Consider the following 17,308-nt stretch of genomic DNA (forward strand, 5'->3'; position numbering starts at 1 on the left):
TCAAGGGAGGGGAAAGTGGGGGGGCGCAAGACCGACCAGACTCCTGCAAGGGGCACAATCCTCGGGAAAGGTTGAGCCGCTGCTCTAGGCCAGGCGAGGGCCGGGGGCTGGGCTGGGCTGTTGTAGAGGGGCTCCCGGGGGCTGGGACCCTCTCCCCGGGCGGGCTGCGAGCCCCTTTTCGCCCGCGGCGAGGCGGCTCGGGGGGCCGGAGCCCCCAGCGGAGACTCGGGCCCCGGCCCCTGCGGCGGGGAGCTGCCGGGGTGGGGCCGGGCCGGGCCGCCAGGGCTGAAGGCGCCGGTCTCTCCTCCGGGCGGCAGGGCGCGCTCGCTGCGGGCTCCGGCCCTCCGAGCCGCGGCTGCTCGTTGTCAGGGGCGGCCCCGGCCCGCGGCTGCCGACCGAGCCGGTTGCTAAGGCCGGGCCGCGGGCTGCAGGCGCGGACTGGAGGTGAGGCCGGCGCCGGATCCTGTCGCTGGGCCCCCGTCCCACCGCGGCCAGGGCCCCGCGATTAGCGGCTGCCCCCCCACCCCCCCCCGGGTCGCTCGGCCTCTGACTCGCTCCCCCTGCCCGTAGGGTCACTGAGCCCCTCCTTGTTCGTCTAGGCGCCCCCCCCGCCCTTAAGTGTGTGATCACATCCCGCGGGCACTGCCCCCCCCGTGTATCCCCCCTACAAACACACGCAGAGTGTGAGTCCCACACACACACACACACACATACACACTGCCTGTGTTCCCCCATACACAACCCCACTGGCGTGTCTCACCGCCATATCGACAGACACAGTCTGCCCCCCTCTCTGTGAATTCCCCCCCCCCCCTATATACACACACACAGTATCTGTGCCCACCCCGCATATGCACACACATTTCCCGGCCGTGACATAAGTGTTTTTAACACTAACACAAAGCCCTGGCACTATCGGCCCCAACTCGGGGGGTTCCTGCCCCTGGAAAGGGGAGCTGCTGGGGTGGCCTTGCCTAACCATGCTATTTAGACGCTGTCCATCAGGTCACTGAAAAGTCCCGGCCCCTTTGGATAAAAATAGTTTTCCCAGGCTCTGGGAGTGACTGGCCCTTTTGTGGGGTAGCATAGTGTTAGGGTTGAACAGGAATTAAGGCCCAATCTGGAGTCCTTCTTTTCTTTAGCTAATAAAGAAACCCTGCCTTTATTCTCTCCAGGCTCCTATGCTGCTCCAATCACCATAGTAGTTTTAATAAAATGTTATTATTTGCATTACCGGCAGAACTTCTCTTACAAGTACCTTAGCAAATAATAGGTGGGATGGTGATTTGAACCCATGAGTCTCAAAGGGTTTTAGATTATTTTGGTTTCGCTTTAAATTGGTTAGGAACAATAAAATGAAGTAAGCCGCTCTTCAACCAAAATAAGAGGGGTTTGCACCAGTTCAACAAGTTATGCAAGCTTGTGTGCAGGTGAGGCCTACGTTTCATACGGCTCCTCTGAGGCAGGTAAGTAGTAGTATGCCCATTTTACAGGTGAGTAAATTTCCTGAGGGGTTAAAAGGTCATAAAGCTCCTAATAAATGTTTGGTGCCATATTAATAATAAATCAGTGGTGAATGCAGGAATAGAATATCATTCCAGACTCCCAGCCACTGGAGAACATACACACAGGGCCGGCTCTAGGCACCAGCAAACCAAGCATGTGCTTGGGGCGGCACAATTCCAGGGGCAGCAGGATCCCAAGACTGACCCCCATAGAGGGGCACATATAACTCCTAATGCTGCTGCAACTAATGGAGAGTCTTCAGCTCAAGTGGTAGTGGCCTATGTGTTGTGCAGCCACAGGTCTACCTTAATTGATGATGGTGATACAGGATCATTACAGAACCTGAGACCATTGAAAACTTACTGATTTCTGATGCTGAATGTTGTACCTACCTGCATTACTAAATCACCTCACAGAGTGACCATCTGAAAGCCTAAAAGATTAAGGTGGTAACTTGTATGTGGTTTTAATTTCCATTTCCTGCTCTGCTAAAGCGAACGAACATCCTGTCCTATAAAACGCATGGTGGGAATTTACTTCCAGTTCTGTCACATACAGTCCTTGGGAAGTCACTTCACTCTTCTGGGCCTAAATTTCCCCTTCTGTAAAATGGAAATAACACTGACCTTTCTTACAGGGGGCTTTTTGAGGTTTGGAAAATGCTTTGAGATCCTCTGATGGAAGGTGCCATGCAAGACCATGATTTTATTGTGTTTATAGTATATGGCTCAGGAGGTTGTTACAGTTCTGTTTCTTTTGGGCAATTGCAGGTTTCTTACCGCTAAGGCTTTTCCAGCCATGCATCTTGCTACTCACATAACTTTCCTGTATTCCTGGCAAAAGACTTAGGTGTATTCACATTCCTGATCTCTGTGTTTTGGTTCAAACACCTGAACGTACCACCCTGGGAGCCAAAACGATACAGTAAAGGAAGATGACTCTTTGAGGAACTGACTCTATGGAGAGGAGTCCGTAACTGGTACATGGGAGGAGAATGAACCCTCCAAATGGATTTTCTCCACATGCAGTGGCATGTATTACTTCGAGCACAGAGGGCAGAGTACTACAGGACCAGCAAGTGAAGAAGGCTGGTGGAGCTATGAGGAAGGAGGCTGGTGACAGCAGGGTGCTTGCACTTGAGGACCGTCCAGACATAGAATCCTTTTTAAATGACACCTTAAGGTTTCCCCCTGATGAAATCAAACCCAATATGAAGATTAAATCTGTCACCCCGAAGCCTCCCAGGAAACCCAGGCTGGCGCGAGCATCATCTCTTGATGAGAAAAGCTGGAGGAGGAGGAGAGTGTTTAGAACGAGTCAGGAAAATCTGATCGATCCCAGTGAGACAAGCTCCTCCAATGGCTCTCTCCAGGAGTCGTCCCTGAGTCCTCCCACCAGGAGCAGAGTGGTACTCAATGGTGATCAGGGTTCTTTGCACAACTTGCAGGATGCCTCGGAACCGAGCCCTTATGGGAAGAACAAGGGTAGCATTTCTGATTCCGAGAAACAGGTCTCTGAGGTTCCCAGTGTCTCTGTGGGGCTTATGCAGGGGAAAGAAATTTCAGGCAGCAAACCCCGGCTGTCCAAAATAACACCCCCTCGACCGCTGCCCCCCCTGGAACTCAGCGTGGCCTCTCACGTGCTGAGGACAGCTAATAGGATCGACTCAGATTATATGGATTACCAACATTATTCTCAGAGCAGGTTTGAAAGGTTGAGCAGCAGCCTGAGTGACACCGGTCTTCACAACAGCGGGATGGTCTGCGATAGCAGTTCCACAGACTCCATGAAGTCTACGTTCAGCCTGCTCACCCCTCTTCGTGCCAAGGATGTTCGAAACAGGTATATTCTCCATGTTTTCATAGCAGAGAGAATACAGTATTTGTTACTAGATGGCCAACTGCCTTGCAGGATTCTGTTTGTCTGCAATAAGTAACTTGACCAGTGAGCAAATTATCATTGTTCCCTTATTTTCACTGTCATGGGAAGGGCAAGTGAGGTACATTTTTGAATGGCTGCTTTATGGCAAAGCTCCTCAGAAGAGCAGCATGTTAGGAAGAAACACTGGGGCTGGATCAATGTGCGTCCAGGAGGTGCAGGGAATATTTTGAGAGCACAAGCATAACATGTAGAAAGTGCAGTCACTGGCTGTATTAATCAAAGTTTCGTAGCAGAATGCTTTTCACATGCCTAGCTGTGAAGGTTAATGTTTTGAACTGTTTTGAAGCTGAAAAGCTCAGAATAAGTGCTAAATATAATGTTGGCTTTTTCATGCTGTAACTTACTTTCACATGAAAAATGATTCAAAAGTTAATTACTTTCAGCTTTCTGATAATACACAAGTAGTTGGTTTCGCAGGGGTAATCCCAAAATCCAGATATTCTAGCTGAAACTACTAGTTAAAACAGGGCTTTTTTCTTTAGTAGAAGCTGCATGATTTTCAGGGATATCTGATCAGAAAACTCCAATGCCCAGTTCATCTTTATTTCCTGTTTCTGGGCAGGAGGAGAAAGTAAACAATTTACCAGGCTCCACAAATCAGACAAGAATAGCTTATTAAAGGAGAGGCGCTAAGCACTTGCCATTTCCATTGGCTTCAGTGGGAGCTATAGGTGCTTGGCACCCTTCAGGATCAGCCCCTAACTTAGGCATCTGATCATTTAAGTGGATCTTATGAGTCAAATTGAGATGGCTGGGATCTTGTCAGAACTGGCAAATAGAGTGGTATGAGCCTGGGGGTGTTTGTCCATTGCTAAAAGAGGTCACAGGGCCAGCCAAGGATTTACCTGCCCCTCTCAGAAGTGAAGAGAATTAGCCGATGGATTGCAGGGGTGACATCATCTGCTAAAGTGGTAGAGCAGTGGCAGTTCTCCGTTTTGCTGGAAGTGTGTTCCTGCTAAAGAAAAAGCTAGGAGAATGCCTTCAAGCTGCTTGACATTAGCGCAGGCTTTGGCCCCAGCCCCGTGGGGTGCGGAGTGGCCTCAACTCCCAGTGGTGTCAATGGGAATTGAGGCTGCTCAGTTCCTTACGCAAGGTATGCAGCTTCTCATAGGATCAGGCCGCTTGTCAGCACCTTGTCTCGCAGGAGATTCTAGACTACAAATTTTCTAGAATCCTCTGAGAAGGGAGCACAATTTGCCCCCTCCTCCACTTGCTACTTTCTGGAGTATTTTACAGAAAAGAGTATAAAGAAGGGCTTGTATTCTTTAGAATGAAGAGGGAATCAATCCAAGAAAAGACAGTGAATGAGTGGAATCCCTCTGAAGTCTGTATCTCCAGGAACCCCATGCCTAGAACTAAATGCCGGGTTTTATGAATGACAGGCTGTCGCTCAGAAAGCTAGGGAAATGTTTGAAAAGCAGAGAGAGGCCCAAGTCAAAACCCTGATTTCATGCAATCTCCAGCTTTCGGGGGTGTTTGATAGCTGAGCCCAAAACTGGATCTGAATATTACCCATTCTCCTACTGTGCTTCCTATGTGTGTCTCTTGCTTCTTTATCCCCCAAATTCAGTTGGATTTAACAGTTGTTTTGGAGGGAACAGGCTTGTGAGTCCTCTTTCTCATCTAGTTGCCAGCATAACCCCAATTATACAGCTCTCAAAGCGGAAAGCAGCAACAGATTATTAATAAGTAGCAATTGTCATCATCCAGTTTCTATACTGGGACATTTCCAAACACTAAAGAAGGAAGGTGTTCGATCATCTGTCCAGCCCAGTTGCTGCTTTAATTTTCTTCTTATATTTGAGAATTTTCTAGTTTTATTCAAATGCTCGGTAGCATCTGGAACTCATTGCCACAAGATGATGATGCAGAAAACAGCTTAGCAGGATTCTAAAGCATATTAGACATTCATATGAACAATAAGATTAATAACATATGAGGCTAAATAATTATAAGGGATATAACTCCTCATACCGTAATGTACAAGTCAGGTAATTGGTGTTAGGAAGAAACTTCCTCTGCAGGCAAGTTATTGCCTACTTATCTGTTTGGGGTTTTCTTGCACCTTCCTCTGAAGCAGCTGTTGGAGACAGGATACAGGGTGAGGTAGACCATTGGTCAGATCCTGCATTCCCTGACATTATGTTGTAATCATTAATTGCAGGGTTTAAGGCTCCACAGACTAAACCAGATTAGAAGTATTAATTCAGCCTGCTCTCCTTTCATGAGCGTCCCTGCCGAACCCCGACCATTCCTAGCAGCAGATTCCCTGCAGGACTCATGGGAGGAGTTGGGGAAATCCAACTGTTTCAAATTGCACATACTGTTTTATTTAGGGCTCCAGAAACCTTTTATTTAGAAAAATCTTATTGAAGTGAGAATAAGATTATCTGAATTTGACTCTTTAGTTCCCTGCACCCTAATGCAGGAGCTATTGTAATTTTTTTATTTTATGAGGTGAACTAGTTCATATTATATTGGGAGCTAGTTCTCGGTGGGGCTCGGTCATCAAACCAGTCACACTATTTGTTTCCATGTATGAGTTTAGTACTGGAAGAAGAAACAATCTGTACAACCACACCCCAGGTACAGCACAGGTAACATCACTGCAAGCTTCACCGACACTGATGCTCCAGTGTGTCCCTGCCCTGACTGAAAGAGACTAGGGACAAGAGGCTAGTTCAGTGTTCATGGTTCATTCAGTCCTTGAACGCTCCACTGAGATTAACATTAAAGGTGGCATTCGGGGGTACTTTTTGTGGGACCTGAACTCTGCCTACCAAATTCATTTTCCACAAGCCAGTGTTGGCAGATGGTAGGAACTTCTGTTCATACCAACCTGCGTTGTGTTTGAATTGGTGACCTACAGAGGTGCAGCTACATACCATTTCCAAGTGCCTGAGCTGTCAACTGACCCTCCTCCCAAATTCATTTTATTTAGAAAATTTCAGCCAGAGATCATTCTCCTTTTCCTCTGCCGAATAACTAATTAACTAGCTTATAACATCCCATCTGTCGACCGTGTTGGTATACTTATATGGCACCCAGTGTTGTGGTAGTGGAGCATTATCAGAGCGATCCAGAAGCTAGATGAGGGTTTTCTCCTCTGAGTGGGAATACAATTTTAACTGGAGCCTGACTTGATACTTCTGTTAGATATTCAGCAAAATGTGGGTGGGCTCTAATACATTCTTTCTGGTTATAGTGTTCCTTCCTGGAGTTCCGTCCAGTTCCTCTTCCGGAAGATGACTGGACACGTGTTCCTCCAGAGCTTCCTGACACCAACCTGAGCATTGGTCAGAGGCTGAGTGGGGATCGCTTGAGAGAATTGCAAGCAACTTTGGCAGTGCTCAGAGAGAGCTCTCTAAATGGGATGTTGTATCTGAAAAGAGTGTTAATACAACTTGGCTGTTTAAAAACGTCCCTTCCGGTTTAGTGTGTAGTCAGGAAGCTTGTGTGCTGTGAAACAGGATCCTGAGTGTTCTGTTCCTCCAGAAGACCTCTGAGAACTCCAAGCTACTCTGCTTTGTTTTGTGTGCTTCAGATCTTCAGGGCCTGGTGCTCCCTCAGGCGATGATGATCTCATCAGATCTGCCAAGCGAAAGCAGGCTTGGGCCAGTTCAGTACTTCACTTCAGTGGGTATGAAAACCCCCAAGGAGCACCCCTGGTGCTGCAGGAAGTAGTATTAGTGATTCAGTACATTGCATTATTCCTGCTGACCGGTGCCCAGGTGTTATAGTAGAAATTGTTGTCTCTTGACTAAGCTATCAAACAAACCTGACCGCTTGTGGGTGTTAAAAAACCTTGTGGCACTTTTCACAAGAGAGTGTATGGACCCTGGTGTTCTGGCCAGATTCCTCTTTCGGTGTCATGTCTTCTTTCCCTGGAAGCAACTCAATATTTAATGCTGCATTTCCGAAGACTGTGAATATTAGCTCCTTTTTTAAAGGAACTTGTAATAGACAAAGTATTATAAAATGTTAAATATTGTTAAGATTTGGGTCTGTTCTTGAGTGATGCAAACTAGGATTCCGGCAACCAGAACATTTGCTTATTTGCCTTTTTAACAATATGGAGTTTTAAAAATACATTTCCCTCTCCCTGTTTCACAGAAGCTATTTGGAAGGCAGCCTTCTAGCTAGTGGTGCATTGCTGGGAGCAGAAGAACTGAGCAGATATTTCCCTGATCGGAGCATTGGGATATTTGTGGCCACCTGGAACATGCAAGGCCGGAAGGTGGGTACATGAATCTCCTGAATTTGGCTCTTGGCGGTGCATGTTTCCCCCTGTGTTTGGTAAACGGACTAGCGCCACTGCTGCTTGCGAAATTGTCACTTTCAATATATTTATGATGTTGATCCTCATCTGCCTGAGTAGCTTAGTCTCTATGGCTGCTCAGCCTTCCTCCTGTGTCCTTGGATCCTCTTGCACATGCTCAGTTGAGTAGACGTGACCATTGTAATGGTGAAATTCTGTGAACTGTAGTATTTGGTCAATAGAGAGCAGGAAGCGGGGAGCTGCCGCTTTTTTATTTGTATTGTGAGTGCTCCCTAGGGCCTCAGTTAGGATTGGGGCCCTATTAATCTGTGTGATGCACAATTGCTTATGGAGAGAATGTTTTTGAAGGGGAACATAATCATAACTACATCTCTGCACAGCAGAGAAACCTGAGATTGCTGCAGCCAAGTGACTTAGGGACAGAACCAGAGAGAGACTGAGGAACACTAGGTGAGTTCAACGGGGGATGCAGGTGCTTGGCACCTCTTGGGATCAGGACCTTAAAGAGGTCTGTATATTAGCCTCTAAACTCTTCTTAAATAAGTATCCGAGAGAAATTAAAAATACACACTGGGCCACGGCATTCATCGTGTGGCCATGACCAAAACGCTTCACCCCCTCTGTGTCTCAGTTTCCATATCTACAGCCTGGGTACAGTGATGCTTAGTGATGGGGCAGGGAGGTGATTAGACTTGATTAATGTTGAGCGTCTCAGATCTAAAATGTGATGTAAGTGCAAAATATTAGCAGTGGTCGTAAATGATTTATTAACTCATTAAGCTTGAAGCTTTTCTGGATTTTCCCTCCCCTCCTTTTCCAAATGCTAGCATAACAGACGCTGTGCATCTCTTCCTTTTTTTGCAGGAACTTCCAGAGAATCTGGATGACTTCTTGTTCCCATCGGATCCTGACTATGCCCAGGACATGTATGTTATTGGCGTTCAAGAAGGCTGTCCAGACAGGTAGCAGAAACAGCGTAATGAAGAGCCACCCTTGTCACTTGCTAATCACTGCTGGGTTTTTTTTCTTTTTAAATTAGTTTTCAATACACCAAAAAACGGAATAGACTTGCCCTTGTGCTTTATTTATATTTCATAAATCTGTGAATTCGTCAGTATGAGGAGAAAACGAGTTCTAGAGGGTGTCTTTATTTAACCTCATAGTAGCCCTAACCACCTATCATCACCCAAAGTTTGGGCTTGGTACTCCTCTCACTGAAGGCAATAGCAAAACTCTCTTGATTTCAGTGGGAACCTCCAGCTCTCCTGCTGACTTGTGTGACCTTAAGCAGGTTAGCTTCCCAGGGTACTGCGAGGCGTCAGGCTGGATGTAAGGTGCTGTGGATGTGCATTCATTCTTAGCATCCTTCCAAGGGTTTCAGAATGCAGGTTTCTGGCAGTTCCTGCGATCTACTGATATGTAAAACTATGTCAGAGTGAAGCTGCTGCATGCAACCGACAAGGTGCTTACTCTGTTTGCCTATAGGTTTTATAGTCCTCAATTTAAAAAGCTGTTTGTCTTCAGATCAGCCCAGTGCGCCATTGTTTTGGCAGAGGAGGTACCCTTATATGGTAGCGGTTGCTGCACCCTCACACTGCTGGTTCCCCCCACTGCCTGCTCATTCCATTGTCTTCCTCATCACCATCATCTTCACCTTCCTCCTCATCACCAGTGGGCATCATTCTGGCACCTCCCAAGGGCTACATCTCTCTCTCCTACTGCCCACAGGCTGACAACTCTTCCCCTCCACCTTGTCCTGTAGTTGTGATGTGGCCATGGTGCTTTTGTTGTCTCCCATAGAAGAGCGTGGGAGATCCGTCTGCAGGAGACGCTGGGGCCCCATTACGTCATGCTGTACTCAGCTGCACACGGAGTTCTCTACATGTCAGTGTTCATAAGAAGAGACCTCATCTGGTTCTGCTCAGGTACGTTGTTAATAAAGCGCTGGAGATTACAGAGAGGGAAAAATTGCGCTGTCACTGTGTGGGACAGGGAGACTTGTAATGGTGGGTGGAAACCTCCGAGAGTGGCATCAGTTAAAGGTATAAATTCTCCTTACCTGCTGAAAGTGTCTGTGATGCCCAAACTCTGATCAGTAGCCTGCCATGCCAAATAGGACCAGGCCTTTTGAGAGCTCCATGGGGCTTGTGAGCGCTAAGCACCTCTTGGGAGCAGGGTAACCTATGTATTTATTATGAACCACAAGCCAGAGGGGATGGCTTTCAGGACTAAGCCTCTGGACTCCCTTCAGGGTGGGTGCATCCTTTCATCCTTCTGAAGGCTAGATTCCCAGATAGCCAAGCTGAGTGACATTCGTTTTGCTGCATCTCTCTCGCAGATGGCACCTTGACAGCAGAGGTCCTGTCTGTGCCACATGGACCTTCACAAACCTATGGCACTTGCTAGGTGTTTTCTCTACGTCCTGAGCCAGAATATTGCTCCACTCCACAGTTGTGTGGTGGTGTGTGTTCCTGTTAACTGCCTGGCTGGGCCCCTGCCGGAGGGCGGGTGTATTGCAATGATGCTGGGCATGTACAGTTTGTAAAGTGAGCTGGGATCCTGGGAGCCCTATCAAACAATGCAGCAGTCTGATTAAATGACTGCCCCCTCCTCCCTTCCCGTCCTCTTTCCTCCCCACAGTGCAGTTTCAATGGGCTTCCTGTAGCAGCAGCAGCAGCTTCTCTTTCCCTTCTCCCTACAGAGGTGGAATACGCCACTGTGACCACTCGCATTGTGTCTCAGATCAAAACCAAGGGAGCCCTGGGAATCTGCTTCACGTTCTTTGGGACTTCCTTCCTCTTCATCACGTCCCATTTCACATGTGAGTCAGTTACTTACTTAACACAAATGTTGTGTCCCCTTTCCCCATCCCTCACCTGTTGCTGCCTTTTTAGTTTGTACTCTCTTCAGGGTAGGGACCATCTCCTCCTACATGTTTAGAAAGTGCCCAGCACATTTTGGATTCTGCCACAATCATTCTACATAATAATGATCCATGGCGATTGAATTCAAATTCTGCACAAAATCTCCATCTTTCCACATGAATTTGCAGTGTTTATGCATCTCTCTTTCAGCGGGAGATGGTAAAGTGTATGAGAGGATACTGGACTACAATAAAACCATCCAAGCACTTGCACTTCCCAAGAACGTCCCAGATACAAATCCCTATCGATCCAGCCCTTGTGAGTAACTTGATGTGAACAGAATCCATGTCTCTGGGCGTGTGTATGCGTGTGCCTGCACGGCTAGTGGAAGGATTTGTGGGTTAACTTGCTGCTCCACCCCAAAGCAGAAATGGGGCTGATGGCCTGTCTCACTTGGCTTTGCAGCCGATGTCACAACTCGGTTCGATGAGGTGTTCTGGTTTGGAGACTTCAATTTCCGACTAAACAAGGATCGTGAGAGCGTGGAGTCAATCCTGAACCAGCATCTAGAAAAAGATATGTCCAAGCTACTGCAGTATGACCAGCTCATTAAAGAAATGAATGATGGTAAGGGACTTGCTGCCTTCCCCTCTACTCCTAGTCCCCACTGACTGGAGATTTCCAAGCATGTGAATGTCTGGGCCTGCTAAACCCAGGGTTGTGAGTTCAATCCTTGAGGGGGCCACTTAGGGATCTGGGGCAAAAATCAGTATTTGGTCCTGCTAGTGAAGGCAGGGGGCTGGACTCGATGATCTTTCAGGGTCCCTTCCAGTTCTATGAGATAGGTATATCTCCATATATTTACTTCTTGGATAGCCACTGAAATAAGTGAGGGCGTTGTCTCTGGAAAGGGAAAGCCAATAGCTTTCAAATCTAATGACACTTCAAAGTAGGGGAGTAGGAATGTGAATTCTTGGGTTCTGCCTGACATGCCACATGCTCCTGCCAAGGTAGTCAATTATTATGAATCATGTCTATTATGGCAGAGCCTACGGGCCAGCCAAGACTGGGCCCCATTGTGCCAGGTGCTGCACAAACACAGGGTAGAAGATGGTCCTTCCCCAAAGAGTTACAGTCTAAACAGACAAGAGAAACGCAGGACAGAACACACAAGTGAACAATGTGATGGCAGCAAATGTCATGTTAATTCCACCACCTGGGTCCTAGTGCCCCTGGAGTTGGGGGGAGTCTCCCCTGCACTTAGGTGGGGTGTGGTTTGCCTCTGTTTACTGCTCTGTAAACTGGAGATAATTCCCACCTGTCTCACAGGGGTGCTTAGAGCGGATTGATTTGCAAAGCATGCAGAGGGTTTCAATGGAAGGTACCATAAACAGGCCAAGTATTAGTTCTCCAGTCTTTTAAATGTTCCCTTATAGATTCACCCTTAATTTGAACAGACTTTAGCTAATCCCCTGTCTGGGTCCGGTTTTGTAGCCCTGTATGTTACAGGTTTAGTTTCTAGCTGTGATTGCCAAGCTGCTTTTAAAATGTGTGTTGTAAATGCCCAGATGCTGTTATGCTCGGTTACGAGGGAAGAATCACTTTGTTCTTCATGCTGCCTCCCCTTCCCCTGCAGGGGCTATTTTCAAAGGGTTCCAGGAGGCTGCCATTCATTTCCGCCCTTCCTATAAGTTCGATATAGGGCAGGATAGCTACGACACCACTTCCAAGCAGAGGACGCCTTCGTACACGGTACAGGGTTACTTATAAACACGCTTCTGGGGAGGGAATGGACTAACAATCCTTCTTCGCCACTGTAACGGGTTCCCTACTCATGGCTGGGGCTCCTCCTCCTGACTGCATCTGGGAAATAGCTCTGCGTGGTCTGACGCCCTTCCGGCCGCTCGTGTGCCCCTCTCATGCTCCAGGAGTTGCAGTGCTTCCTCTTTATGGCTTGGCCCTCCGGCCAGGTCACTAGAGTTTCCCTTCTGGGGTGTCAGTCTCACTGGACTGGTGGACCGGCTATCATTCCCAGCAGTCCTCCAATTCAAGACTATGCCACTTCCCCAGTGGAGGATGGGGGAACCTGGGCCCATGCACTAATCTGGGTTCTAGCTCAGGGACCCTCAAATCAGCGATCACTGTCTGTACCATCCAAAACCTTGCTGCTATTTCCTTGGGCCCTTTCCTGCTCCACCTCTACCAGGCTTCCGCTCCACCGCCGTTCTGGGTAAACCCTGCCTTCCTGGCCAGGGCTTCCACTCTCCCCCTGGGTCTCTTCCTTTCCCTCTGTCAGCCCAGAGTGACTGCAGGCTTCCTGGCCTTATACCAGCCCCGCCTGCTCCTGCCTAGCTGGGCTTCAGCCTCTCTGTGCTTGCTTGTCAAGCCTAGCTCTCCTTCACCCCTCGGAGCCACATGGACACTTTCCAGGCTACTGTGGGGTGAACATCCCATCACAGCTGGATAGCAGTTCTCTAAGGGAGGAAATCCACCTATCATGGGGGACTGATGGGACGCCCTTCCCATCGCCTTGCGTCTACCTGATCAAACAGCCATGCTGGGAACTTCCACGTTATCCTGAGCAGAGTGGGGCATAGGGGGTGGGGTAGGGGAAGGGTCACTGGCTGCTCAAAAACATGGATCTAGGCGCCTCAGTCCCCTGCCAGATAGGAGGTGAGATGTGGCAGGGACAGCTATCCCTCTTTGAGTCCAGAGGGTCAGCCATGGAAGCTCATCGAGAGGGAATTCTCACCCACACATAGAGCTGTATGCAAAGCAGATCCTTGGCTTCGCAGTGCCAGATATATATGCTTCAGTGTGCTGCCTCCATCCCAGGGTGCTAGGACAGGGGAGAATGAGTCCTACACAGGGCTCTGAGTTCCTTTGATTGCAAGGCACTTCTAAAAGTGGAGGGTTTTAAATTAACCTGTGTCTTTAGCGAACAAATGTTTCTCTCCAGGGTGGATAAGGAAAGGGGAATGACCATCTGCTTCCCTCCTTCTTTCTCTCTTGGCCTCCCAGGATCGAGTGATCTACAGGAGCCGTCACAAGGATGACATCCATGCAGTGAAGTACTCCTCCTGTTCCGTGGTCAAAACGTCAGACCACAGGCCAGTGTACGGGCTGTTCCGGGTGAAAGTGAGGCCCGGCAGAGACAAGTCAGTGACCTGTTTGTGCATCTACGCATGTGATCAGGCTGCAGTGATTTCCTAGGACATGTTTCCAGTCAGGAATTTGTGGCTTATGTTGTCACAAGAGCTCCTGAGATGGAATGAATCCCCTGTAACTCACTGCAGTGTATTTGCTCGCTGTGTAATGTTTGGCCCCAGCGCTGAAAACAATAAAAAGCATTTAACCCAGCCTGGCCATAGCAGTATCCCTCCTGCTAGTCCCCTTGGTCCTTCTGAGGGATAACTTGAGTCCAGTGCATTTACCACGTAGGCATGCTCACCTGAGAGACAGCTCTCATTGCCCTTTATCGAGGAAATAGGGGGGCTGCCCTTTTCCCAGTCCCCAGAAGTGGTTGCGTTTCAGTAGAGCTGTATGTATACAGCTCGCTAAGCACCTTGGGATCCTTTAGGATTCATAACCCTAGAGAAATGTAAATAGAAATCAGTCTCTAACATTTTAACAGCTTGTAAACATTAGTTGGTTTGAATCCACGAAGCTGGCGAGTTTCATGCTCAAGTAATTAAAAATGTAAAAGAATCTATAAATTAGAAAACAGTGCTGACTGGGTGTTTGGGAAGTCAGTGCAGTTAAAATTGCTGTTTGCTCGGTTTCAGATGTGGGTGGGGTTGTGCCTGCCCACCCCCTGAGCTCAATAGGTGCTCTGTTCTGTTGTGGGTGAAATGTGACCATGGCAACATGATAAATACAGAGATGTTGCTGATTCCATGAAGGCAGACAGGTTTGGTGCATTGCTCCCATTCTTCTGCTCCCTGGCTACGGGATGGGAGGTAACTTATGGGCTCAGGAGGAAGAGGAAAGCTTTCCGACTCTGCATAAGTAAACTCCATCTTAGCCTGAGCGGAAGAACTGGGACGAGCTGTGGAGCCTTACACATTTCAGAGTGACTGTTCTTGGAAGTCAGATAATGAGACCAGCAGGACCAGTTCATAGTTAAAAGAAACAATAAAGGTTTGGTTAGCTGTTTGACTGACAGTCATAGGCTTAAGGGCCCAGGGCTGACAGCAACTTCCTCATGTATGTCTCCCATTAATACTGGAAGTTTCATGCTTAGATTGAGGGTATGTTTCCCTTTTACTACTCAATCTAGCCTCTCCAAACAAGCCTAACTTGCTGCGACGGTAGAGAAACACTTTGTTAGAGCAACAGCCAGGTGCCTTAGTGCGAGAGAAAATGGAAAAGTTCATTCTTGCTGCTGTTGGGCCCTACACTAATCATGGAGCTCTAAGCCAATGTAAGTTGTGCGCATTGCACAAATCTAACAGCTTTTCTTTATATTGTAGCATCCCGCTTGCTGCAGGGCAGTTTGACAGAGAACTTTATTTAATCGGAATAAAGAGACGAATTACAAGGGGACTTCAGAAGCGGCAGGAGATAAAGGACCAAAAATCCAGCAGAGTCTGTACTGTTTCCTGACCTTAAAGCCCAGCAACAAGCTTGTAAATGGTGCCCGAAAGGAGGATTTCAGACCCAGGCAAAGGTGACTTGATTCCATGTCTGCAGAGGTACAGCTCAAGAGGAAGGGGTCTTGGTTTGAGCACCAGCATGACAGTTGATGTGGCCTGTACCAAATGTCTTAAACTTCAGCTCTCACGTTTCATTTGCATGAGCTAATCCAAGGAACTTGAGTGCTTTTGCTGAAGAGGAAGGGAGTAAATATTCCGAACAGATGCCTCTGCTTATTCAATCAGGTCACTTTTAGCAAAACTTCCTTTGCAAGCAGCAGGATGCAGTTAGGTGGCAATGCTGGCCATACCAAAGACAAGATGCCCCATTGGGTGCATTGTATTATGAGTGGTTACTCAAGGACATTTTTCAAAAAGGAGACAATTGTGGTTCCATCTGTTTTATTCAGTCTGTTCTGGATACTTGCTTTGTAAGTATCCATCTCAGGAGGGCATTGATGTCAGCTATTTATTTCTTTACGTATAGCCAAATGTACAGTATTCTGTAAAATACCTAAGGGGACCAACGAGAGAACCTGAGCAGTCTCTCTCCCAGCTTGATGCTTGCTCATCATAGTTTTGCTGTTGTGGGCCACTGCAGCAAGATCTGTATGGATGTACAGTAATCAAGGTGCATTTGATATGGCCTTTTAATTAGTATTTATTTTTACTACTTCTGTTGTTGCTAAGGGTGCATATTAATCTCTCAAACCAGCACATGTCCTTGGATAAAGTCAGACTTTCTGAACCAATGTTCATATCGTAATTTATGGATCCTCTGCAGTAGAGATCCGGTTTCTACTTCAGTGAGAAATTGGCCACAAGCTTGCAGGCGCAAGAGACGCTGCAGCTGAAATCAGTGGCCTCGGTGGCGTTAATGTGTAAAAATCTAGCAAAAAGTGATTTACTGTAGAAGTAAAGACAGCACTAAAGAAAGCTACTTTGGGGTGGGGGAAAAAAATCTGTTTTGACCTTTGGGAGATATTCAGAGCAAGAATCAGGACTCAGAAGAACTCAGTTCTGTTCTTTCTCTGATTCTCAGTTTGGAGAAGTTCTGTCCCCCCTGTGGTTGTTTCCCAGTCAGCAAAATGTGGAGAATTTCTCTCTCTAATGGGGCTTTTTCTGGAGCTAAAGGCACTCTAAGTGTCAAGTATTACACTGGTAAAATGTACGTGACAGTTAATACTGTAAAACTTCTCATGGGAATACCTTGCTTGAATCATTAGCTAAAGTTAACACTTTTTAACCCACATTACTACTGGAAATACAAAGCAAATGGTTTGGAGGAAGCTCCATTGTAATTAGGTGTTTGGCAATCACCTACTTCCACAAAAAAACTTAGGATGAAAAGGTATATTTTAGAACACGAACAATATTGTGATCATTCCCAACTCTGAGAAGAAAACCTATGAGAAGTGCTACTGTTCATAGGTAATAAATCAATCATCTTTTCATGTTTTAAACAAAAATTCTGCTCTCAGTAATCATGTATCAATCCCTCCTTGAGCAAAACTTTCATTGTGGTATCTTAGGGTAGAATTGTTATATGTGTAGGAGAGAAAATAAGAATTGGCTGCTTTATGGAAGGAATATAAGGCTCAATCCTGCAAGGTGCTGAGCACACCAGCCTTGATCCAGCAAGACTGAAGTCTGTGGGACTACTCACATGCTTAAAGTTGAGCATGTGCTTAAGTGCTTTGCTCGACTGACCTGAGCACCTTATGGGCCTGAGTCCTTAATGTGTCTCCCCATCCCCTTTAAAAAACAAATCAGATTTTGGTTTAAGTGATATTTTCATACCGTAAACATAGCCTAGAAATTAAATTATAAAGAAAAGTCCAACTTTATCTGTGTTTTCAGCATTTTCGTGTTAGAGCACCTGTTGGTATGTTTTCTGTCCCAATTTCTTTTTACAAATAAAATGAGGAGCAGATTTTACTCAAATGGCACGGTTTCTAAATTAAGCTTGTTACTGAGAGGTAGATTTCTTGTGGGAACAATACTAAGCTAGAAAAGGGACCTGCTGCCCATGTGCCATAAATCCTTTGCTGAGAGAGTGAAGGTCCCTGTGTATGTGCAGTAGT

General features: G+C 47.1%; 1 protein-coding gene across 2 annotated transcripts; it reads left to right on the forward strand.

Annotated features, from left to right (window-relative positions):
* The first annotated feature begins 381 nt into the window (after window positions 1–381).
* On the forward strand, window positions 382–17,168 carry INPP5E (inositol polyphosphate-5-phosphatase E). Of its 2 annotated transcripts, none has more exons than XM_024206666.2 (11): window positions 382–444; window positions 2,277–3,348; window positions 7,561–7,684; window positions 8,591–8,688; window positions 9,527–9,651; window positions 10,428–10,547; window positions 10,801–10,908; window positions 11,056–11,217; window positions 12,227–12,342; window positions 13,612–13,748; window positions 15,063–17,168. In XM_024206666.2, exons 2-11 carry the CDS (start codon window positions 2,501–2,503, stop codon window positions 15,193–15,195), a joined length of 1,971 nt encoding a protein of 656 aa, XP_024062434.2. In that variant the 5' UTR covers window positions 382–444; window positions 2,277–2,500; the 3' UTR covers window positions 15,196–17,168. The 2 variants fall into 2 exon arrangements, with proteins under 2 accessions (XP_024062434.2, XP_024062435.2); XM_024206667.2 differs by having other exon boundaries at window positions 8,591–8,652.
* Window positions 17,169–17,308: the final 140 nt, after the last annotated feature.

Source organism: Terrapene carolina, unplaced genomic scaffold (genome assembly GCF_002925995.2).
Source record: "Terrapene carolina triunguis isolate 2854851 unplaced genomic scaffold, T_m_triunguis-2.0 Scaffold238, whole genome shotgun sequence".
Classification (NCBI taxonomy): domain Eukaryota; kingdom Metazoa; phylum Chordata; order Testudines; family Emydidae; genus Terrapene; species Terrapene triunguis.